At 48.1% G+C, this 25,246-nt stretch overlaps 1 protein-coding gene across 3 annotated transcripts in view; it reads right to left on the reverse strand.

Moving 5' to 3' along the window:
- LPAR2 (lysophosphatidic acid receptor 2) overlaps positions 1 to 25,246 on the reverse strand; it is a 68,633-nt gene that overhangs the window by 15,804 nt on the left and 27,583 nt on the right. The window contains exons 1-2 of one of the 3 annotated variants that reach the window (XM_056570691.1): positions 24,686 to 24,816; positions 16,706 to 17,458 (exon numbers count right to left, since the gene is read on the reverse strand). In XM_056570691.1, the coding sequence (XP_056426666.1) occupies positions 16,706 to 17,458; positions 24,686 to 24,710 (778 nt within the window). In that variant the 5' untranslated portion in view covers positions 24,711 to 24,816. Of the gene's footprint in view, positions 1 to 16,705; positions 17,459 to 17,838; positions 17,861 to 24,685; positions 24,817 to 25,246 lie in introns of those variants that run through there. The other 2 variants (XM_056570693.1, XM_056570692.1) reach the window with 2 other exon arrangements.

The following is a 25,246-nucleotide window of genomic DNA, read 5'->3' on the forward strand; positions in this document are numbered from 1 at the left end:
CTGACCCCCCATATATAATCTATTCTTCTTGACCCCGTCCATATACAATGTATTCTTCCTGACCCCCTCCATATACAATCTATTCTTCCTGAGCCCCTCCATATACAATCTATTATTCCTGACCCCCTCCATATACAATCTATTCCTCCTGACCCCCTCCATATACAATCTATTCTTCCTGACCCCCTCCATATACAAACTATTCTTCCTGACCCCCCATATATAATCTATTCTTCTTGACCCCGTCCATATACAATGTATTCTTCCTGACCCCCTCCATATACAATCTATTCTTCCTGACCCCCTCCATATACAATCTATTCATCCTGGCACCCACTACTTCTCCCTGCCCCCCCCCCCCATACACATGCACAGTAGGCCACCAACTCTTCTTCCTGAACTTCCCCCCCCCTCTATACATGTGCAGATCAGCTCGGCCAACAACTATTCATCCAACTCCAGCTATTCCTTCTGCACCCTCCCCCCACCCCCCCATATACATGCATGCTCGGCCACAACTATTCTTCCAGACCCTTACCATATATATATATATATATATATATATATATATATATATATACTCACTCAGCCACAACTATTCTTCCAGACCCTTACCATATATATATACTCACTCAGCCACATCTATTCTTACTGACCCCCTCCATATACATGCACGCTCCACCCATAACTATTCCTCTGGACCCCTCAGTATACATGCACGCTCAGCCCATAACTATTCTTTCTGACCCCATCATATACATGCACACTCGGACAATAATTATTCCTTCCGACCCCCTCCATATATACATGCTTCCTGACCCCCATCATGTACAAGCACACCGGCCAATAACTATTCTTCCTGACCTCTTCCATACATGTGCAAACTCAGCCAACAACTATTCTTTCCTAACTGTTCCATATACATGTACACTCAGACAATTACTATTCTTCCTGACTCCCTCTATAGACATGCACACTCATTTTGGCCAATAGCTATTCCTCTGAACTCCTCCATATACATGTACACTTAGCCAACGACTATTGTTCCTGAAATCCCCCCAATACATGTGCATGATCATCTCGGCCAACAACTATTCCTCACGACTACCCTATACACCACATACATGCTTTGCCAACAGCTATTTCTTTTGACTACCCTCCCTCCCATATACATGCACGCTCGTTTGAGTCAACAAATATTTCTTATGACCTACCTTCCCTTACACATACATGCTTGGTTCTAATAAAAGCTATTTCCCCCAATACACACGAATGCTCACCCAACAGCCATTCCTTCTGACCCCAAATACACACACACGTTCACCCAACAGCTATTCCTTCTGACCCCCAATACACACACATGCTCACCCAACAGCTATTCCTTCTGAACCCCAATACAAACGCATGCTCACCCAACAGCTATTCCTTCTGACCCCCAATACACACGCATGCTCACCCAACAGCTATTCCTTCTGACCCCCAATACACACGCATGCTCACCCAACAGCTATTCCTTCTGACCCCCAATACACACGCATGCTCCCCCAACAGCAATTCCTTCTGACCCCCAATACACACGCATGCTCACCCAACAGCTATTCCTTCTGACCCCCAATACACACGCATGCTCCCCCAACAGCAATTCCTTCTGAACCCTAATACACACGCATTCTCACCCAACAGCAATTCCTTCTGACTCCCAATACACACGCATGCTCACCCAACAGCTATTCCTTCTGACCCCTAATACATACGCATGCTCACCCAACAGCAATTCCTTCTGACTCCCAATACACACGCATGCTCACCCAACAGCTATTCCTTCTGACCCCCAATACACACGCATGCCCACCATCTTCGAAACCTCCCATAATAGGTACATAGTCCCATATAAATCGGTGGCTGCCATTTTTCTAATCTGTATGGCCATCTTTAGTATGAAGAAAGAATTTCCGGTGATACAGTAAATGTATAATTTAGGGCTTTGCTATAATAGAATATTATTATTTAGGTCAATCCGGAGTATTTGCACTGACTGCTACAGCCCTGACCCCTATATAAAATGAATCAGTGCCGAATTATTATTATTAAAAGCGTCTCCGACCCAAATCCTTACTTATAGGTATGACTGAGCACCGCCGCGTACAGTAAAGGGTTAAATAATGTGTCATGATGACAGTGATCAGGGCATGCTAAGACTTATAGTTCTATAAAAGGCTCGCTAGAAGTGTTAAAAGTGTGTAATAAAGGAGATGAGACATAGGGTGACACAAGAATGTACCGGGGATTTACATACCACAAGCGCTGGCGCCTGGTTAGTGGAGAAGCATTCAGTTTCCTGTACATTTTGCACCACATTTAAAGGGGACATGTCCTAGCTACAGCTACAGTGGTGTATTATATGAGATTAGTGTGTGGTTTATAAAGTTCTGTCCCAATGAAATGATTGCTGCAATATCGCTAACCCTTGTACCCACTAAAAAGACCATAAACCTCTGGAATAACATGACATTTGGGCAGTGTTTTCAACCAGGGTGCCTCCAGCTGTTGCAAAACTACAACTCCCAGCATGCCCGGACAGCCTTCGGCTGTCCGGGCATGCTGGGAGTTGTAGTTTTGCAACAGCTGGAGGCACCGTGGTTGGGAAACACTGCATTAGGGAATTATTTTCCATGCAAAGTCCTAACCTAACATTTGGCGCATTACAAACTAGTGTAAGATTAGAAGCAGATGACAAGCGCGCTCTTTCTTCTCCCCACAATCTTTTCTGAAATCTGACACCATAATAAAAAGTCAAGCCTGCAGGTACCATGACAAGTCCTGCCATGCAGGAGAAGTGCATGTTTTATTAGTTACTTACCTGGCATAGTACATGGAGCATATATCTTAAGGTCACCATCTTAGTCTATGGTGGCATCCCAACTTTTGGGAGGGGGTAGAGAAGGATTGCACTTTTGGATTTCAACATGCCGGAACCAGAGGAGTCAGAGTCAGCAACCTAAATATAAGTTGGATAAGCTGCCCTGTGTGTGTACATGAGGAGCAGCATTATTTATGTCCATTATATAACTTGTATGGTATTTTTTTTTTTTAGCAGATTACTGCTCTGCAGGCTTTATCTGTAATTTGCAGTTCTCCCAGGGCTGGTGGGTTGAGCTCCCCCTTACATTAAGTTGTATCGCTTGTCTTCAGCTCCCTCCTCCCTAGACTTGTATCGCTTGTCTTCAGCTCCCTCCTCCCTAGACTTGTATCGCTTGTCTTCAGCTCCCTCCTCCCTAGACTTGTATCGCTTGTCTTCAGCTCCCTCCTCCCTAGACTTGTATCGCTTGTCTTCAGCTCCCTCCTCCCTAGACTTGTATCGCTTGTCTTCAGCTCCCTCCTCCCTAGACTTGTATCGCTTGTCTTCAGCTCCCTCCTCCCTAGACTTGTATTGCTTGTCTTCAGCTCCCTCCTCCCTAGACTTGTATTGCTTGTCTTCAGCTCCCTCCTCCCTAGACTTGTATTGCTTGTCTTCAGCTCCCTCCTCCCTAGACTTGTATTGCTTGTCTTCAGCTCCCTCCTCCCTAGACTTGTATAGCTTGTCTTCAGCTCCCTCCTCCCTAGACTTGTATCGCTTGTCTTCAGCTCCCTCCTCCCTAGACTTGTATCGCTTGTCTTCAGCTCCCTCCTCCCTAGACTTGTATTGCTTGTCTTCAGCTCCCTCCTCCCTAGACTTGTATCGCTTGTCTTCAGCTCCCTCCTCCCTAGACTTGTATTGCTTGTCGTCAGCTCTCTCCCCCCCTCCATAGACTTGTATTGCTTGTCTTCAGCTCTCTCCTCCCCCTCCATAGACTTGTATTGCTTGTCTTTAGCTCCCCCCTCCCTAGACTTGTATTGCTTGTCTTCAGCTCTTTCCTCCCCCTCCATAGACTTGTATTGCTTGTCTGCAGCTCCCTCCTCCCCCCTCCATAGACTTGTATTGCTTGTCTTCAGCTCTCTCCTCCCCCTCCATTGACTTGTATTGCTTGTCTTCAGCTCTCTCCTCCCCCCTCCATAGACTTGTATTGCTTGTCTTCAGCTCCCTCCTCCCCCTCCATAGACTTGTATTGCTTGTCTTCAGCTCTCTCCTCCCCCTCCATAGACTTGTATTGCTTGTCTTGCAACCACATGAGAAAGCTGATTTTCAGAGAATGGGCACTGTCCTTTCAGGTGACTTTTCAGGATATGCTGCCCTGTGTGAAGCATTATTTATGTTCATTATATAACTTGTGTATGATATTTTTTAGCAGATTACTGCTCTGCAGGCTTTATCTGTAATTCAGCTCCCTCCTCCCTAGACTCGTATTGCTTGTCTGCAGCTCCCTCCTCCCTAGACTTGTATTGCTTGCCTTTAGCTCCCTCCTCCCCCTCAATAGACTTGTATCGCTTGTCTTCAGCTCTCTCCTCCCCTCTCCATAGACTTGTATTGCTTGTCTTCAGCTCTCTCTTCACCTCTCCTAGACTTGTATTGCTAGTCTTTAGCTCCCTCCTCCCCTCTACATAGACTTGTATTGCTTGTCTTCAGCTCTCTCCTCCCCTCTCCATAGACTTGTATTGCTTGTCTTCAGCTCTCTCCTCCCCCTCCATAGACTTGTATTGCTTGTCTTGCAACCACATGACAAAGCTGATTTCCAGAGAATGGGCACTGACTTTTCAAGATATGCTGCCCTGTGTGTACATGAGGAGCAGCACTATTTCTGGCCATTATATACCATGTATATGACATTTTTCACCAGATTTCTGCTCTGCAGACCTTATCTATTTATGGTCATTATAAAACTTGTATATGGTGTTTTATTTAATTTTTTTGGCAGATTTCTGCTCTGCATGCTTCATCTATAATTTGCAGTTCTCCAAGGGTTAGTGGGCAGAACTACCTCCTCCCCCCCTTCATAGACTTGTATTAATTGTCTTGCAGACACAGGACAAAGTTGAGCTGATCCTCAGGGAATGGGCACTGTCATATAAAAAATTTAGACCCTGACTGATTAGGATAACGAGCTGAGAGAAGTGCGTGCTTAGCACATTCTCTCTTGGCTCTGTCACCTGACCAGGACGGACTCATAATGTAAGTCTATGGGGCCGTCCTGGTCACAGGTCTCATTGTGCGTCTCTCCCCTTTAGTTCTCGTCCTCGGCCAGGGCCTGGCACCACATAACATGATACTATTTCCAGGATTACAGTTATACGGAATTTAAGAGAAACTAAAATATACCGTAAAATATAACATCATATTCAGTCACAGGTACATAGCAGTGCACCACAGAAGAGTACTATGGTCCATCATGACAATCCTCTTGCTAAAGCACCTCCCTGCACACGGAGGGGTTCGCTGCTAGAAATTTGGTATTCCATGACATCCAGTGAAATTATTAGGAGGCCATATCATTTATGGTTGTGCTTATCCTTTTAGAGAGTCCTCATCCGGCTACCAAATCTACATGCCCTAGCAGAATATATTAACAAGGGTTAAGCTAATAGGATAACCTTTTAAAGGGGTACTCCACTGGCCAGCGTTCGGAACTAAATGTTCTGAATGTTTTTTTTTCGCGCTGCGTGGGTCGGCACGTGTCCCTCATGACATCATGACCATGCCCCCTCAATCCAAGTCAATGGGAGGGGGCGTGACTGCCGTCACACCCCCTCCCATTGACTTGCATTGAGGGGGTGTGGCCATGACTTTACAAAAGGGAGTGACCGACCCCCGCAACGTAAAAACAGCGTTCGGAACATTTAGTACCCCTTTAATGACTCTAGAGATGTCATAGTAATATTGACTGTGTTGTCACTGACCTTGGACCCCCATAATCTCTAAAATGAAATGGTCTTCAGGACCCTCCCAGGCCTTGTGTCCATTTGATGATATTCGGAGCTTGGTCATCTTCTGCTGAAATCAGTGAGCCTCTTCACCCCAGAGATCAGCGGAGGCCCGTTTATGAACCACCGGGTCAAACAATGTGGTAAGTGAACCTTCACGCTAATGTGCCTTACCACCTAATGTGCCTTACCACCCGGAATAGGTTTGTAGACCTCTGATACTTCGAGGACGATGACAAAAGCCGTGACCGGCACCCTTCTCATACCTATAGGCTGACAAGTATACGTCCTTCCTTCAAGAAGGGGAAGTCTGAGGTGATATATGGTATATACAATGTTTGTCAAGGAAGAACATAAGGGCCCTCATTTACTATTGCAAACCCAACAGGTTTTGTCGGGTTGTGCGCCAGATTCTGGCACATTGCCCCAGAAATTCTGTCTGTGCCAGAATTTGCACCAGAATTTGTACCAGAATTGAAAAAAATCTAACTAACTGTTACGCCGAGCGCTCCGGGTCCCCGCTCCTCCCCGGAGCGCTCGCTACACTCTCCTCACTGCAGCGCTCCGGTCAGATCCATTGACCCGGGGCGCTGCGATACCGCCTCCAGCCGGGATGCGATTCGCGATGCGGGTAGCGCCCGCTCACGATGCGCACCCCGGCTCCCGTACCTGACTCGCTCCCCGTCGGTCCTGTCCCGGCGCGCGCGGCCCCGCTCCTTAGGGCGCGCGCGCGCCGGGTCTTTGCGATTTAAAGGGCCACTGCGCCGCTGATTGGCGCAGTGGTTCCAATTAGTCTGATCACCTGTGCACTTCCCTATTATACCTCACTTCCCCTTCACTCCCTCGCCGGATCTTGTTGCCATCGTGCCAGTGAAAGCGTTTCCTTGTATGTTCCTAGCCTGTGTTCCAGACCTCCTGCCGTTGCCCCTGACTACGATCCTTGCTGCCTGCCCCGACCTTCTGCTACGTCCGACCTTGCTTCTGTCTACTCCCTTGTACCGCGCCTATCTTCAGCAGCCAGAGAGGTGAGCCGTTGCTAGTGGATACGACCTGGTCACTACCGCCGCAGCAAGACCATCCCGCTTTGCGGCGGGCTCTGGTGAAAACCAGTAGTGACTTAGAACCGGTCCACTAGCACGGTCCTCGCCATCCCTCTCTGGCACAGAGGATCCACCTCCTGCCAGCCGGCATCGTGACAGTAGATCCGGCCATGGATCCCGCTGAAGTTCCTCTGCCAGTTGTCGCTGACCTCACCACGGTGGTCACCCAGCAGTCACAACAGATAGCGCAACAAGGCCAACAGCTGTCTCAACTGACCGTTATGCTACAGCAGTTACTACCACAGCTTCAGCAATCATCTCCTCCGCCAGCTCCTGCACCTCCTCCGCAGCGAGTGGCCGCTTCTGGTTTACGTCTATCCTTGCCGGATAAATTTGATGGGGACTCTAAGTTTTGCCGTGGCTTTCTTTCCCAATGCTCCCTGCACTTGGAGATGATGTCGGACCAGTTTCCCACTGAAAGGTCTAAGGTGGCTTTCGTAGTCAGCCTTCTGTCTGGAAAAGCCCTGTCTTGGGCCACACCGCTCTGGGACCGCAATGACCCCGTCACTGCCTCTGTACACTCCTTCTTCTCGGAAATCCGAAGTGTCTTTGAGGAACCTGCCCGAGCCTCTTCTGCTGAGACTGCCCTGCTGAACCTGGTCCAGGGTAATTCTTCCGTTGGCGAGTACGCCGTACAATTCCGTACTCTTGCTTCAGAATTATCCTGGAATAATGAGGCCCTCTGCGCGACCTTTAAAAAAGGCCTATCCAGCAACATTAAAGATGTTCTGGCCGCACGAGAAATCCCTGCTAATCTACATGAACTCATTCACCTAGCCACTCGCATTGACATGCGTTTTTCCGAAAGGCGTCAGGAGCTCCGCCAGGATATGGACTCTGTTCGCACGAGGCGTTTCTTCTCCTCGGCTCCTCTCTCCTCTGGTCCCCTGCAAGCTGTTCCTGTGCCTCCCGCCGTGGAGGCTATGCAGGTCGACCGGTCTCGCCTGACACCTCAAGAGAGGACACGACGCCGCATGGAGAACCTCTGCCTGTACTGTGCTAGTACCGAACACTTCCTGAAGGATTGTCCTATCCGTCCTCCCCGCCTGGAAAGACGCACGCTGACTCCGCACAAAGGTGAGACAGTCCTTGATGTCTACTCTGCTTCTCCACGTCTTACTGTGCCTGTGCGGATGTCTGCCTCTGCCTTCTCCTTCTCTACTATGGCCTTCTTGGACTCCGGATCTGCAGGAAATTTTATTTTGGCCTCTCTCGTCAACAGGTTCAACATCCCAGTGACCAGTCTCGCCAGACCCCTCTACATCAATTGTGTAAACAATGAAAGATTGGACTGTACCATACGTTTCCGCACGGAGCCCCTTCTAATGTGCATCGGATCTCACCACGAGAGGATTGAACTTTTGGTCCTCCCCAATTGCACTTCTGAAATTCTCCTTGGACTTCCCTGGCTTCAACTTCATTCCCCAACCCTGGATTGGTCCACTGGGGAGATCAAGAGTTGGGGGCCCTCTTGTTCCAAGGACTGCCTAAAACCGGTTCCCAGTAACCCTTGCCGTGACTCTGTGGTTCCTCCTGTGACCGGTCTCCCTAAGGCCTATATGGACTTTGCGGATGTTTTTTGCAAAAAACAAGCTGAGACTCTACCTCCTCACAGGCCTTATGATTGTCCTATCGACCTCCTCCCGGGCACTACTCCACCCCGGGGCAGAATTTATCCTCTATCCGCCCCAGAGACTCTTGCCATGTCTGAATACGTCCAGGAAAATTTAAAAAAGGGCTTTATCCGTAAATCCTCCTCTCCTGCCGGAGCCGGATTTTTCTTTGTGTCCAAAAAAGATGGCTCCCTACGTCCTTGCATTGACTACCGCGGTCTTAATAAAATCACGGTTAAGAACCGCTACCCCCTACCCCTCATCTCTGAACTCTTTGATCGCCTCCAAGGTGCCCACATCTTTACCAAACTGGACTTAAGAGGTGCTTATAATCTCATCCGCATCAGAGAGGGGGATGAGTGGAAAACGGCATTTAACACCAGAGATGGACACTTTGAGTATCTGGTCATGCCCTTTGGCCTGTGCAACGCCCCTGCCGTCTTCCAAGACTTTGTTAATGAAATTTTTCGTGATCTTTTATACTCCTGTGTTGTTGTATATCTGGACGATATCCTGATTTTTTCTGCCAATCTAGAAGAACACCGCCAGCATGTCCGTATGGTTCTTCAGAGACTTCGTGACAATCAACTCTATGCCAAAATAGAGAAATGTCTGTTTGAATGCCAATCTCTTCCTTTCCTAGGATACTTGGTCTCTGGCCAGGGACTACAAATGGATCCAGACAAACTCTCTGCCGTCTTAGATTGGCCACGCCCCTCCGGACTCCGTGCTATTCAACGCTTTTTGGGGTTCGCCAATTATTACAGGCAATTTATTCCACATTTTTCTACCGTTGTGGCTCCTATCGTGGCTTTAACCAAAAAAAATGCCGATCCCAAGTCTTGGCCTCCTCAAGCGGAAGACGCCTTTAAACGGCTCAAGTCTGCCTTTTCTTCGGCTCCCGTGCTCTCCAGACCTGACCCTTCCAAACCCTTCCTATTGGAGGTTGATGCCTCCTCAGTGGGAGCTGGAGCTGTCCTTCTACAAAAAAATTCTTCCGGGCATGCTGTTACTTGTGGTTTTTTTTTCTAGGACCTTCTCTCCGGCGGAGAGGAACTACTCCATCGGGGATCGAGAGCTTCTAGCCATTAAATTAGCACTTGAGGAATGGAGGCATCTGCTGGAGGGATCAAGATTTCCAGTTATTATCTACACCGATCACAAGAACCTCTCCTACCTCCAGTCTGCCCAACGGCTGAATCCTCGCCAGGCCAGGTGGTCTCTGTTCTTTGCCCGATTTAATTTTGAAATTCACTTTCGGCCTGCCGATAAGAACATTAGGGCCGATGCTCTCTCTCGTTCCTCGGATGCTTCTGAAGTTGAACTCTCTCCGCAACACATCATTCCTCCTGACTGCCTGATTTCCACTTCTCCAGCCTCCATCAGGCAAACTCCTCCAGGAAAGACCTTTGTTTCTCCACGCCAACGCCTCGGAATCCTCAAATGGGGTCACTCCTCCCATCTCGCAGGTCATGCAGGCATCAAGAAATCTGTGCAACTCATCTCTCGCTTCTATTGGTGGCCGACTATGGAGACGGATGTTGTGGACTTTGTGCGAGCCTGCACTATCTGTGCCCGGGATAAGACTCCTCGCCAGAAGCCCGCTGGTTTTCTTCATCCTCTGCCTGTCCCCGAACAGCCTTGGTCTCTGATTGGTATGGATTTTATTACTGATTTACCCCCTTCCCGTGGCAACACTGTTATTTGGGTGGTCGTTGATCGATTCTCCAAAATGGCACATTTCATCCCTCTTCCTGGTCTTCCTTCAGCGCCTCAGTTGGCTAAACAATTTTTTGTACACATTTTTCGTCTTCACGGGTTGCCTACGCAGATCGTCTCGGATAGAGGCGTCCAATTCGTGTCTAAATTCTGGAGGGCTCTCTGTAAACAACTCAAGATTAAATTAAATTTTTCTTCTGCATATCATCCTCAATCCAATGGACAAGTAGAAAGAGTTAACCAGGTCTTGGGTGATTATTTACGACATTTTGTTTCCTCCCGCCAGGATGACTGGGCAGATCTTCTTCCATGGGCCGAATTCTCGTATAACTTCAGAGTCTCTGAATCTTCCTCCAAATCCCCATTTTTCGTGGTGTACGGCCGTCACCCTCTTCCCCCCCTCCCTACCCCGTTGCCCTCTGGTCTGCCCGCTGTGGATGAAATTTCTCGTGACCTTTCCATCATATGGAGAGAGACCCAAAATTCCCTCTTACAGGCTTCATCACGCATGAAGAAGTTCGCGGATAAGAAAAGAAGAGCTCCTCCCATTTTTTCCCCTGCAGACAAGGTATGGCTCTCCGCTAAATATGTCCGCTTCCGTGTCCCTAGCTACAAGTTGGGACCACGCTATCTTGGTCCTTTCAAAATTTTGTGCCAGATTAATCCTGTCTCTTACAAACTTCTTCTTCCTCCTTCTCTTCGTATTCCTAATGCCTTTCACGTTTCTCTTCTTAAACCACTTATCATCAACCGTTTCTCTCCCAAATCTGTTCCTCCCACTCCTGTTTCCGGTTACTCGGACATCTTCTCCGTCAAAGAAATTCTGGCATCCAAAAAGGTCAGAGGGAAAACCTTTTTTTTAGTGGATTGGGAGGGTTGTGGTCCAGAAGAGAGATCCTGGGAACCTGAGGACAATATCCTAGACAAAAGTCTGCTCCTCAGGTTCTCAGGCTCTAAGAAGAGGGGGAGACCCAAGGGGGGGGGGTACTGTTACGCCGAGCGCTCCGGGTCCCCGCTCCTCCCCGGAGCGCTCGCTACACTCTCCTCACTGCAGCGCTCCGGTCAGATCCACTGACCCGGGGCGCTGCGATACCGCCTCCAGCCGGGATGCGATTCGCGATGCGGGTAGCGCCCGCTCGCGATGCGCACCCCGGCTCCCGTACCTGACTCGCTCCCCGTCGGTCCTGTCCCGGCGCGCGCGGCCCCGCTCCATAGGGCGCGCGCGCGCCGGGTCTTTGCGATTTAAAGGGCCACTGCGCCGCTGATTGGCGCAGTGGTTCCAATTAGTCTGATCACCTGTGCACTTCCCTATTATACCTCACTTCCCCTTCACTCCCTCGCCGGATCTTGTTGCCATCGTGCCAGTGAAAGCGTTTCCTTGTATGTTCCTAGCCTGTGTTCCAGACCTCCTGCCGTTGCCCCTGACTACGATCCTTGCTGCCTGCCCCGACCTTCTGCTACGTCCGACCTTGCTTCTGTCTACTCCCTTGTACCGCGCCTATCTTCAGCAGCCAGAGAGGTGAGCCGTTGCTAGTGGATACGACCTGGTCACTACCGCCGCAGCAAGACCATCCCGCTTTGCGGCGGGCTCTGGTGAAAACCAGTAGTGACTTAGAACCGGTCCACTAGCACGGTCCTCGCCATCCCTCTCTGGCACAGAGGATCCACCTCCTGCCAGCCGGCATCGTGACACTAACTCTCCATTTTACTAAGAAAACCCAGAAAAGGGGGAGTGACCGTCTGGAAAGGGGGTGTGGTCACCGAAAAGGGGCGTGTCCCCGACATTTTCACAAAAAAACTACATATTTACTAAGGTTTCCACAGTAAATGTGGTGGATTTGAGCTGAGGAAAACCCTACATATCAGAGCATGTGAAAAAAAAGCAAAATGTAGGGAAAAGTGCAAAATATAGGGAAAGCTTAGTAAATACTGTGAAAAAAAAATTGTAGGGAATTAAAACCCACAAAGAAACCTAAACAACACTCTTAGTAAATCAGGGCCAAGGTGCTCTACTATGAGTTCATGTTTACTGATGGTAGATGAAAGAACCCACCTCACCGGTCTTGGATGACAACATCCCGGGGCAACCACCGCACCTTCCATGACTTGTAATGAATCATGACAGCTCTACATATCTGTCATGTGACCACCTATGTTACATCAGTCCAGCAGTTCTTTATGCCCCACTGACATCATGTTTTAGGGGGACGTTTCCAGTATATGTCAAGACTTACAGAACTTTTCTGATGGACTCAATGGAATGGTAGACAGAGCTTTTGAGTCCCTCGAAAAAAATATATACATTCGGGAAACGGACCCAATATAGTCACTAGAAAACTATGATTGATCTATCAAAGGGATTCTCTGGGCAAATCTATTATTGCTGGATGTGCCCCCTGTTACGCCGAGCGCTCCGGGTCCCCGTTCCTCCCCGGAGCGCTCGCCTCATCCTCGTTGCTGCAGCGCCCCGGTCAGATCCACTGACCGGGTGCGCTGCGGTACCGCCTCTAGTCGGGATGCGATTCGCGATGCGGGTGGCGCCCGCTCGCGATGCGCATCCCGGCTCCCGTACCTGACTCGCTCTCCGTCGGTCCTGTCCCGGCGCGCGCGGCCCCGCTCCCTAGGGCGCGCGCGCGCCGGGTCTCTGCGATTTAAAGGGCCACTGCGCCGCTGATTGGCGCAGTGGTTCTAATTAGTGTGTTCACCTGTGCACTCCTTATATATACCTCACTTCCCCTGCACTCCCTTGCCGGATCTTGTTGCCCTTGTGCCTTGTGAAAGCGTTCCCTTGTTTGTTCCTAGCCTGTGTTCCAGACCTCCTGCCGTTGCCCTTGACTACGATCCTTGCTGCCTGCCCCGACCTTCTGCTACGTCCGACCTTGCCTTTGTCTACTCCCTTGTACCGCGCCTATCTTCAGCAGTCAGAGAGGTGGAGCCGTTGCTAGTGGATACGACCTGGTCACTACCGCCGCAGCAAGACCATCCCGCTTTGCGGCGGGCTCTGGTGAACACCAGTAGTGACTTAGAACCGGTCCACTAGCACGGTTCACGCCAATCCCTCTCTGGCACAGAGGATCCACCTCCTGCCAGCCGGCATCGTGACAGTAGATCCGGCCATGGATCCCGCTGAAGTTCCTCTGCCAGTTGTCGCCGACCTCCCCACACTGGTCGCCCAGCAAGCCCTAAAGATCACCCAACGAAATCACCAGCTGGCATACTTGACCACCGTGACACTGCAACTTCAGTCACAGATACAGCAGCTGCTGCCGCAGATACAGCAACTTCAGTCACAGACACAGCAGCTGCAACAACCATCTCCTCCGCCGGCTCCTGCAACTCCTCCGCAGAAACCGGCCGCACCTAACCCCTGCTTGTCCCTGCCGGACAAATTTGATGAGGACTCTAGACTCTGCCGTGGTCTCCTTTCTGGAAAGGCCTTGTCTGGGGCCACACCGCTCTGGGACCGCAATGATCCTGCCACAGCCACAGTCCAGTCCTTCTTCGCTGAGGTCCGTGGTGTCTTCGAGGAGCCTGCCCGAGCTTCTTCTGCCGAGACTGCCCTGCTGAACCTGGCCCAGGGTGTTTCTTCCGTTGGCGAGTACGCCATTCAGTTCCGTGCTCTTGCTTCCGAGTTGTCCTGGAATAGTGAGGCTCTCTGCGCGACCTTTAAAAAAGGCCTATCCAGCAACATTAAAGATGTTCTGGCCGCACGAGAAACTCCTGCTAACCTACATGAACTCATTCATCTTGCCACTCGCATTGACATGCGTTTTTCTGGATGGCGTCTGGAGCTCCGCCTGGATATGGACTTTGTTCGCACGAGGCGTTTTTTCTCCCCGGCTCCTCTCTCCTCTGGTCCTCTGCAATCCGTTCCTGTGCCTCCCGCCGTGGAGGCTATGCAAGTTGACCGGTCTCGCTTGACACCTCAAGAGAGGACACGACGCCGCATGGAGGATCTTTGCCTGTACTATGCCGGTACCGAACACTTCCTGAAGGATTGTCCTATCCGTCCTCCCCGCCTGGAAAGACGTACGCTGACTCCGCACAAAGGTGACACAGTTCTTGATGTCAACTCTGCTTCTCCACGCCTTACTGTGCCTGTGCGGATATCTGCCTCTACCTTCTCCTTCTCTACTATGGCCTTCTTGGATTCCGGATCTGCAGGAAATTTTTTTTTTGGCCTCTCTTATCAACAGGTTCAACATCCCTGTGACCAGTCTCGCCAGACCCCTCTACATCAATTGTGTTAACAATGAAAGATTGGACTGTGCCGTGCGTTACCGCACGGAACCCCTCCTAATGTGCATCGGACCTCATCACGAAAGAATTGAGTTTTTGATCCTCAGGTTCTTTGGACCCAAGAAGAGGGGGAGACCCAAGGGGGGGGTACTGTTACGCCGAGCGCTCCGGGTCCCCGTTCCTCCCCGGAGCGCTCGCCTCATCCTCGTTGCTGCAGCGCCCCGGTCAGATCCACTGACCGGGTGCGCTGCGGTACCGCCTCTAGCCGGGATGCGATTCGCGATGCGGGTGGCGCCCGCTCGCGATGCGCATCCCGGCTCCCGTACCTGACTCGCTCTCCGTCGGTCCTGTCCCGGCGCGCGCGGCCCCGCTCCCTAGGGCGCGCGCGCGCCGGGTCTCTGCGATTTAAAGGGCCACTGCGCCGCTGATTGGCGCAGTGGTTCTAATTAGTGTGTTCACCTGTGCACTCCTTATATATACCTCACTTCCCCTGCACTCCCTTGCCGGATCTTGTTGCCCTTGTGCCTTGTGAAAGCGTTCCCTTGTTTGTTCCTAGCCTGTGTTCCAGACCTCCTGCCGTTGCCCCTGACTACGATCCTTGCTGCCTGCCCCGACCTTCTGCTACGTCCGACCTTGCCTTTGTCTACTCCCTTGTACCGCGCCTATCTTCAGCAGTCAGAGAGGTTGAGCCGTTGCTAGTGGATACGACCTGGTCACTACCGCCGCAGCAAGACCATCCCGCTTTGCGGCGGGCTCTGGTGAACACCAGTAGTGACTTAGAACCGGTCCACTAGCACGGTTCACGCCAATCCCTCTCTGGCACAGAGGATCCACCTCCTGCCAGCCGGCATCGTGACACCCCCCCCCCCCCCTAAGCAGTTAAACAATAAAAGTTGGCATACTTACCTCTCCTGCTGCCCCAATGCTGCCACTGTTAGATATTCGGTCCCTGCTGTTTTTCTCCTTGTGGTGATATTTTGCTCCCTCTTAAAGGGGTATTCCAGGATTTTTAATTTATTTTGACTATTCTGCAGAGGCTGTAAAGTTAGTGTAGTTCATAATATAGTGTCTGTACCTGTGTGTGACATTAGTCTCACAATTCTTCTGTGATTATCGCCCCAATACTTATTTTTAACAGCATACAAAATTACTCATGTCTCGGGATTTCCCAGGTTGCAGTTCGTCAAGACCTGACATCACTAGTCAGGTGATCAGAGGGAGCCTGTCCTGCTTCAATTTTTCAACAGCTGTAGGCCCCCTGGTTAGAAAACACTGTGTTTCAATGGGTGGGGTGGCTGATGTGTGGGAGGAAGGAAAGTGATCTCAAACTTTCAAGCATGGAACTGTGGGATGTGTAGTTTAGAGAACAAAATCCAACAGGAAATACCCAGTTCTGGCAAGCAAGTACTACAGTCAGTCACCTTATGGTGGATAACCCCTTTAACCAGTCACAAAGCTGAGCAGGATGAAGCAGGAAGTACAAGACCACATAAGGAAGCAGAAAGAAGATCTGACAGCAGCAGCAGCGGTGGGGAAGGTGAGTATGCAGGTTCTTACTTATTTGAGAATGGGGCCCAACTCCTGCCTGACAGGTAGCATTTATATCAATCACTTAAAGGAAGTTCTCAATTTTGACCAACCCATACGCCTTAGAATTTTTTTTTTTTTTACAATAAGCACAAACTTTGGGGGGAGATTTATCAAAACCTGTCCAGAGGAAAAGTTGCTGAGTTGCCCATAGCGACCAAACAGATCGCTTCTTTCAGTTTTGAAAAGGCCTGTGAAAAATGAAAGAAGCGATCTGATTGGTTGCTATGGGCAACTCAGCAACTTTTCCACTGGACAGGTTTTGATAAATCTCCCCCAAAGTGTCCTTCTACTGGGACCCCCAGCAATCAGCTATAATCTACAGGGAAACCTGGCAGTAAGTGCTCAGTTTACCTACAGCACCACCACAGGTGAAATTAAGTATTACACAAAACACATTCAAATTAATGGTTTGTCTGCCTAATGCAGGACAGGAAAGGTCCTCCAGAAAAAGAGACTCTCTTTGTAGCAGCTCTCTACTCTGGTGAAGAGATAAGGATCCAAAATAGTGGACACCCTCTCGAATTCCCTAATAGGATATATGAACATTTTCTAAACTGGGAACTCATAGCCAAATTATCTATAGCATAAAACAAATCACATATCACTCACTTAATATGATAAACACGGTCTTCATCAAGTTGATCATGGTCTCCCGGTACTTGGGGTGGAAAGACGTGTGTCTGGACATCCTGGCCATCTTTCTCTTGACGTAGACAAAGATATGCATGTATACCACCATCATGATGAGAAATGCTACCAAGTTGGATACTGCCCAGAAGATAAGATAACTCCGGCTGTAGAGTGGGGCCATGTGCGAACATGTCTCAATGTTACAAATACAATGCCACCCAAAAGATGGGATGAGGCCCAGCAACAAGGCCGCAAGCCAGATGCAGGCAATGAGGATGCAGACGCGTTGGTTGGACATCTTGCTGTGGAGCTGCATGGCAAAGACCGTCTGGTGCCGCTCTACAGCTATGGCCAGTAGGTTGGCCACCGAGGCTGTGAGGCTGGTATCTAGTAGACTCTGTCGGAGGAGCCAGGTTTTCACAGTTAGGCTTTTAGTCCTTGGACCGGTATGGAACATGAGATACATGTAGGCTACTCCAGCAAATAGATCTGCAGCCGCCAGGTTCCCCAAAAGATAGTAGATGGGATAGTGGAATCTCTTGTTTATTACGATGGCCGTGATGACCATGATGTTGGTCAGGAGCACGAAGACGCACACGGTAAGTCCCAGGGCAACCACCAGAATGTCCTTCGGCCTCCATTCCGACGTAAGGTCTTTCCCGCTGTTGTTGTAGAAGAAGCCGATACTTTCATTGAAGTAACAATGCTTCATTTTAAGAGGGTCTGTAAAACCTGGAACAAAAAAAATAAATAAGAATTTAAAATTGTAAAAAAAAAAAAAAAAATTCCATAAATGGACCTGGAGACTTTCCAGGAGAAAACTCTTCCGCAGTCCATATTGTTTATGATGAGGTTTCTGGTGGCCATGGTCTTCACTACAAGTCCCAACAATAACTTACTATATTTTTGGGGCCTGTTAAAAATATTATACCTGGGCCACTAAAAAAAAAAGTCAAAAACAGTCTGACTGGAGCCCAAAGTCCATCAAATGGAACCGTTAATAGTTCAGAAGCAAAGTGATCCAATGATGGCCTTTCCTTCACATAATAACAAACATAGGATAGAAATAAAATCACAAAGTGCCTCCTCTCCCCCTCTTTCTTACTTTATACCTTTCTGAGGAGAACAATAGCACAATTGGGTTTTGCAAGTGAATTAAGTTAAAGACTAAGAGATGCAAATGTGTGAAAACCACAGGACAGAAACAATATGCACACACAGCTAAAAATATCAAACACAGAGAGATAAGACAGATAAAGAAAGATAGTTTTATCAGATGACAGCCTTCGGCTGGACGTTGTAGTTTCGCAACAGCTCGAGGCACATTGCTTGGAAAACACTGGACTAGACAGTCATGAATAGAGCAATAAATACATCCGCCATTATCTTCTTATACTACTATTAAAGGGGTACTCCGGTGGAAAACATTTGTTTTTTTAAATCAACTGGTGCAGAGCCCACCCCCTTTCAAATACGCAGCGGAAAACCTGCAAAAATAAAAAGCGCGTGAACGCACCCTAAATCAGGCAGTGGTGTCTGGCAGTGCCTTTCTCTCCTCTTCCCAATAACAACACATTCACGGTCAGCCAAGCATGTATATGGTAGTTTAAAGGGGTACTCTGGTGAAAAACATTATTTTTTTTTTAAATCAACTGGTGCCAGAAAGTTAAACAGTTTTGTAAATGACTTCTATTTAAAAATCTTAACCCTTCCAGTACTTATTAGCTGCTGTATGCTCCACAGGAAGTTTCAGAATTTTTTTTCAGTCTGACCACACCAGTCCAGTCTGCTGACACCTCTGTCCATGTCAGGAACTGTCCAGAGCAGGAGAGGTTTACTATGGGGATTTGCTTCTACTCTGGACAGTTCCTGAGATGGACAGAGGTGTCAGCAGAAAGCACTGTGGTCAGGCAGAAAGGAAATTCAAAAAGAATAGAACTCCCTCTGTAATATACAGCAGCTGATTAGTGCTGGAAGGATTAAGATTTTTAGATAGAAGTAATTTATAAATCTGTTCTTAAATCCAATGTGCTCCACTGGAGTACCCCTTTAAGTAACTGCATTCTCAGCAATTGGCTGATATCAGATTATTACCATAATCCACAAGCAATAGTGAATCTGAGAAAAGTGTTTAGGCCATGGTTACACGGTGGAAAATTTGAGAACATTTGGAAAATTCCGCAAATTTGAATGTTCCACCGGCACAAGGACCGCTCCCCATAAAAGGCAATGCATTCCCAAGTGGATTCTTCCGAAATAATGGACATTTTCAGTACATTTCCAATTGTGTGAACATGGCCAAGCAGACAGAACTTACGTTGTTTTTTTTTTGTTTGGCCTGAAAAAAACACCACAAAAAATGCCTTGTTATTTTGCCCTCCCAGAATGCAGTTTTTATGGCCTTTTGTTTATTTTGGCTTTTAGTTTTGCCATTTATTTTCCTTGTGTTTCTTACCATGACAAGTCATGTGATTCCTGTCTCATCCTGTGACTCAAGGATTTCTTTTGAATGTGGGGGGGGGGGGGGGGGGCACCAGAAAAAACCCACATGGCATTTTTTTCTTTTCTTTTTTTTTTGCTCCCATAGACTTCTATGTTAGGAATTGTAGTTTTGCAACATCAGGAGGGCCGCTGTTTGGAGACCACTGATATAGGGGTTCTGCAATGGGGAACCCCCTTTATTTAATAACCTGACTGTACAACATGAAATAACTGAGAGTTCTGCTGTTTGTTAGATGGCAGGGACTATTAAGGGACTATTCCAATAACTTATTGACCCCCAAAAGACTGCACAACAGTGAGGGGCTTGCTATACATTGATGGGGGGCTCCCTTGTTGGGAAGTAGCTAAGGGCTGCAAGGAGCCCATATACTGTTTTTGCACAGAAGCCCTGTGTAGGCCATGTCGGGGACACCTATCAGTGTGACAATACCCCCCGCCCTGTGATTGTCTCAGGAGAACTGGCCCCAGATACCCAGGTGCCACCCACACTGTCTATTGTCCTCTAAAGTAGCTTGATGCTTATATTTATTAGGCTACAAAGACAATATAATCCGGACAGGTAACGATGAGTAATGAGAGGACGCTGAACCGATCAGTACACACGAGAGATAAGATAAGTAGTTGTATTGTGTCTCCGCACATTTATCAGCTCCACAGAATTTCCAACAAGATCTGAGAAGACTCTCACAAAGGCCGAGGCACCGTACGCAATTCCCAACTTCTGTCTACGCTAGTGGTTTCCAATCTATGTACCTTTACGCCCATGTTCTTGCAACAAATTCAGTGGAAAAATTCCACTCCGTTCCATCCGTCCAATCGTTTTTAATGGGATTCTGCTGCACACTAAACATGCAAAATTTCCACGGTGGAAACACGAAATTTCTAATTCCGAAAACCACACAAAGAATTGACTTGTTTGCTCGGAAATGTATTGCCGTCTATGGAGAAGGCCCATTTCAGTGCGGTCCTAGCGCCGGCATGTTCTTCCGCCACCTGCAGTCACTCTTTCCAAAATCACTTGAGATACAAAGGTGTTTAAAACGTGCAAAATGTTTGTAAAAAACAACACATGCGAACAAAATAAGCGAAAAATGAAGACAAAATCTAATAAGTTTTCTCCCTAGATCCCATATACAAAAGAGCCAGATTCAAAAATTTGGGGGGACCCGTCAGCCATCTTATACCTATGAGATTTTGACTCTTCACGACAAATTACGTGGGGGGGGGGGGTAAAAAAGGATTCAGCATGTTGAATTTAACTACCCGACCCCTTATTTTCAATGAAGATAAGTCGTTGCCAGTTGTCTACCAGCAACTTTAAGACTATCCTGAATAAAAGCATGTGCACACTCAGCCAAACTAAGCATGCAAGTGTCTGGGGGAGGAAAAGCCGTCAGTCAAATGAGCATTAGGCCGTCAGCTATTGACAGTGTATGAACAGCATTGAGATCTGTTCACATCTGCATCTGAGGTTTATGTTGCGTAGTTTTGCAACAGCTGGAGGCACTGGTTTGGACACACTGGTCTTTAATGCTCCTTTCTTTTTCCCCAGTTATTTAACAGAGCTAATTTCTTTCAAAAACAGCACCACCCCTGTCCTCAGTTTGTGTGTGGTATTGCAGCTCAGTTCCCTAAAAAGTGGTCTTCAAACCAGTGTGTCTCCAGCTGTTGCAAAACTACAACTTTTTGTAGTTTTGCAACAGCTGGAATCACGCTGGTTTGAAAGAACTGCACTAGACAAGCAGACATTATTGTGGGTCAGATACTTATTTCTTCCAAAAACAGCACCACCCCTGTCCTCTGTTTGTGTGTGGTATTGCAGCTCAGTTCCATTAAAGTGAATGGAGCCAAGTTGTTATACCACACACAACCTGAGGACATGGGTGGTGCTGTTTTTGGAAGAAATTAGCTCTGTTAAATAACTGGGCCAAAAAAAGGAACATCGAAGACCAGTGTGTGCAAGCCAGGGTGTCTCCAGCTGTTGCAAAACTACAACTCCCAGCATGCCCGGACAGCCGAAGGCTGTCCGGCCATGCTGGGAGTTGTAGTTTGGCAACAGCTGGAAGCATGCTGGTTTGAAAGAACACTAGACAAGCAGACATGACTACGGGTCAGATATTTATTGAGATGGCTGCTATGCTACATGATATGACATGAAATACAGTACGCAAATTAGCAGCCAGGGCGGCGACATTTAAAGAGTGGGTTGTCTATCCACTACAAGTCTCAGCATGCTTTGCCAAAGAAGGTATATACCTGCCTATATGTAGCTAAATGTGGCTCAGAATTGGCCCTGACGGCCATCTTGAAAGCCATTTTCGGACCTTCAGCTGAACCAAGCATGGATCACCACAGGGTTCTAGGTTCTGCTGAACTACAGGAGGTCCGGGAACTGGACACCAAAATACAAGACCAGAATACAAGTCCAAGACTGATAGAAAAGGGAAGGATTGGGCCACCACATATAGGTGTTGCCATGGGCGATGTATGGGCGGTATATGATCCGCTTGAATGGACCCATACTTCTAGGCCAAACTAAAACAATAACGCGGGTCCTGAGGGAGGAACAGGACAAAAGGGTTCAAAAATCTCGAAAGATATAATGCCGATCATGTTCCGGCCCTAAGGGCCCTGCACTATGTATAACGTGGTGTCTAAAGTTTATTAGAGGTAGACAGTGTAAACTGGAACTAGGCAGTATGAGGCAAATATATCACAGCTGTTTGGTGTTCGGAATGTCCGGAGACCATTTTTCTTAATGACTACGAGTACCGATACTTTGTTTTACTGGAGGTGGTTCTAGACTTAGTGAAGCCTTAGGCAAAACATGAGGACCTCACTGACAGTCAGTTAGGTAGGGAATTCCCCTATAAGGTAGAAGCCCCCAGTAATTAGGTTGGGAATTCCCCTGTTAGGTAGAAGCCCCCAGTAGTTGGGTAGGGAATACTCCTATTAAGTAGAAGCCCCCAGTAGTTAGGTTGGGAATTCCCCTGTTAGGTAGAAACCCCCAGTAGTTAGGTAGGGAATACTCCTATTAGGTAGAAGACCCCAGTAGTTAGATTGGGAATTCCCCTGTTAGGTAGAAGCCCCCAGTAGGTAGGTAAGTAATCCCCCCTATTAAGTAGAAGCCCCCAGAAGTTAGGTAGGGAATCTCCACCATTAGGTAGAAACCTCAAGTTGTTAGGTAGGAAGCCCCAAGTTTTTAGATAGGCAATCCCCCTATTAAGAAGAAGCCCACAAAGGTAGGTAGGTAAGAAGATAGGGAACCTCCTATTAGGTAGAAGTCCCCAGAAGATAGGCAAGTAGGGATTCCCCTTATTAGGTTGAAGCCCCCAGCAGGTAGGTAGGTAGGGAATCATCTGCTTTTAGGTAGAAGCCTCCAGTAGGTAGCTAGGAAATCTTCTCTATTAGGTAGAAGCCCCCAGTGGGTAGGGAATGCTCCTCTTTTAGGTAGAAGCCCCCCAGCAGGTGGGTAGGTAGGGAATCTCCTTTCAGGTAGAAACCTCCAGAGGATTTGTAAATACGGATTTTCCTTTATTAGGTTAAAACCCCAAGTAGGTGGGTAGGAAACCCTCTACTTTTAGATAGAAGCCCCCAGTAAGATAAGTAGTAAGATAGGCAGGGTACCTCCTATTAAGTAGTTGTCTCCAATAAGTCCCCTCGAAAAGAAATGAATTAAAAATAAACATTAACCTTCCCTTTGCTCTCGCAGTAAGACCCCTGCATCCTCCACTCTCTTAGCGGTATAGGACCTTCTTCTGCACCCCACACATTGCGAGGATGGTCCTGCACCACTCCAGATAACAGAGCGAATGATGAAGTGGCCACAGCGTGGGAACGGAGGGAAGGTGAGAGGGATTTTTTATGGTCAGCAGATATCGGGATCGGTATCCAGAACATTTGCATGAGTAAAAGTACTAGTGCAAATGTCCGGTAATGGTAACGGACATCTCTATTCCATATGTTTAGCGCAGCCTTAGAGCATGTTCACACAGGCAAAAAAAAATGGCAAAAATACCGTAACTGCTAAAAACTGTGGTTTTACCTAAAAAAAATATCTCCCACTGATTTCAATCCAAAATGTTAAAAGAAAGAAAAATATGATGACAATAAAAGCAATTGGCAAGTCACCTTTTAGAGCAGTTTAACATGGAAGATCTCATTGAACTCAATGGGAGCTTTAAAAAAAACTCATGAAACCCCAGTTTATCCCGAAAAACCACGTCTAAATCAGCAACTAATTCCACACAGCAGATTCCTCGCTAAGGCAGTCTAGTCTCAAGCGTAGACCTGTCTAATTTTTATTCCATATATAAAAACCATAATGGGTTGTATGAAGGGCGCTAGCTCGTGTTGCTACAACAGGGGCAATAAAAATGACTGCCAAAAATAAACCAATAAAAATAAACCTCACAACTTCTTATTTATTAACGTTTATTCCAACTTGCGGATGTTTGGAGAAAAAAAATCGGTGGCTCGTCTTGTCATGTCCCCTTAACCGCAAAGTCACGGAAGCCCCGCCCTCTCATAAATTGATGCGCAAAATGTCTAAAACACGTGTATTAAATGAAGATCCATCACACAGCCTCAGGAGGTGCTATACTATTCTTCCATGCACAGCCCATAGCGATCCACGCAGTGCCCTCCAAACTGTGGCCCTCCAGATGTTGTAAAACTACAACTCCCAGCATGCCCGGACAGCCGTTGGCTGTCCGGGCATGCTGGGAGTTGTAGTTTTGCAACATCTGGAGGGCCACAGTTTGGAAGCCAATGACTACAGCACAGTTCCATTCAAGTCAATCGGGCCGTGCACATTCCTGTACATCCATAAAGCCCTAGATCCATGCTGCGGGCCCCTTCGTCCTTAGGATCAATGGGAAACCCAGAGGCCGGGCGCCACTGTCATCTTATCTCTTTCTAGAAAAGATGGGTAACGACATGGCTGCATGTTCAGGAATCTAGGAAAGCTGAGTAGGAACCTGTGTGGTGGCCATATTAGTTGTCCTTCAACGTTCCGTGAATGGAGGTGACTGAGGAATGGTTAGAAGGTTATTATCTCCATTAGCCCGACAGAAGACCTAATAGTTATGACCATGAAAAGCACCTTCGTACTTTCCTTCACACGGTCTACAAATATATATATATACAGCTATATATACACCTATAGCCACCCCCATGCAGTTTCGTGTTGTGTTCCTGTCTTGTAAATGCTGTAGGACACCTCCACTCCCACACGTATCCTTGTCTCCAGAACATCCCTAAACCCCTCACGACAACCGTGGCCCAAAAAGACCTCAGTGTAGACCCTCTGAAGTTGGGTTCCCCTCCACCTCTTGTCTCGGTGCCTCTCCCAGTCTACTCCATGTCATACACTGTATAGTATACCTTCCCCCCATGTACTGTCCTCCTTCCCTGTCCACACCAAGGTCTTCTCTGAGCGTCCATTGCTCCTCTTACCACTGCTCATGGTTGGAGTAGTCATCCTGTCGTTGCCCTCAGCTCCTTCAGTCGTTCCATTAGGTCGTGAAAAGCTGCCTTTCCTCCGCCTCTGGGGCGCACAGCATAACTCCCGACATACAAGCCACTGCCTGCCGGTCACAGCCCTGACTATTTCCAAATACCAGCTACCAGCAAGGTGTGACTGAAGGGAGGACCTCACCTTTCTAGAGGAGCACACCTCTCCGCTCCGTGCTCAGGTTACAGTTAACACCCTCCTGCCAGGAGAGGACGACAGCCTGGAGAATACTGTAACCACATTGATAGGATAAGCAACGCTCCGGACAAGCCACAATGGCAACAATCAATAGGGGCAGTGGGGGTTTGAGTAATCTTTGGTTATCTGTGGGTTACAAGACTCACCATCCATGGTCCCTAAGCTCACTGTATGGAAAAAACACAAACGTGTATGGTGCCTAAGCCCACTGCCTGGCAAAAGCCATAATGTAACATAGCACTGGGCTCCAAGACTGCACCATCGATGGTCCCTGCGCTCACAGCATGGCAAAAACCAACATAAAA

Source organism: Hyla sarda, chromosome 4 (genome assembly GCF_029499605.1).
Source record: "Hyla sarda isolate aHylSar1 chromosome 4, aHylSar1.hap1, whole genome shotgun sequence".
Classification (NCBI taxonomy): Eukaryota; Metazoa; Chordata; class Amphibia; order Anura; family Hylidae; genus Hyla; species Hyla sarda.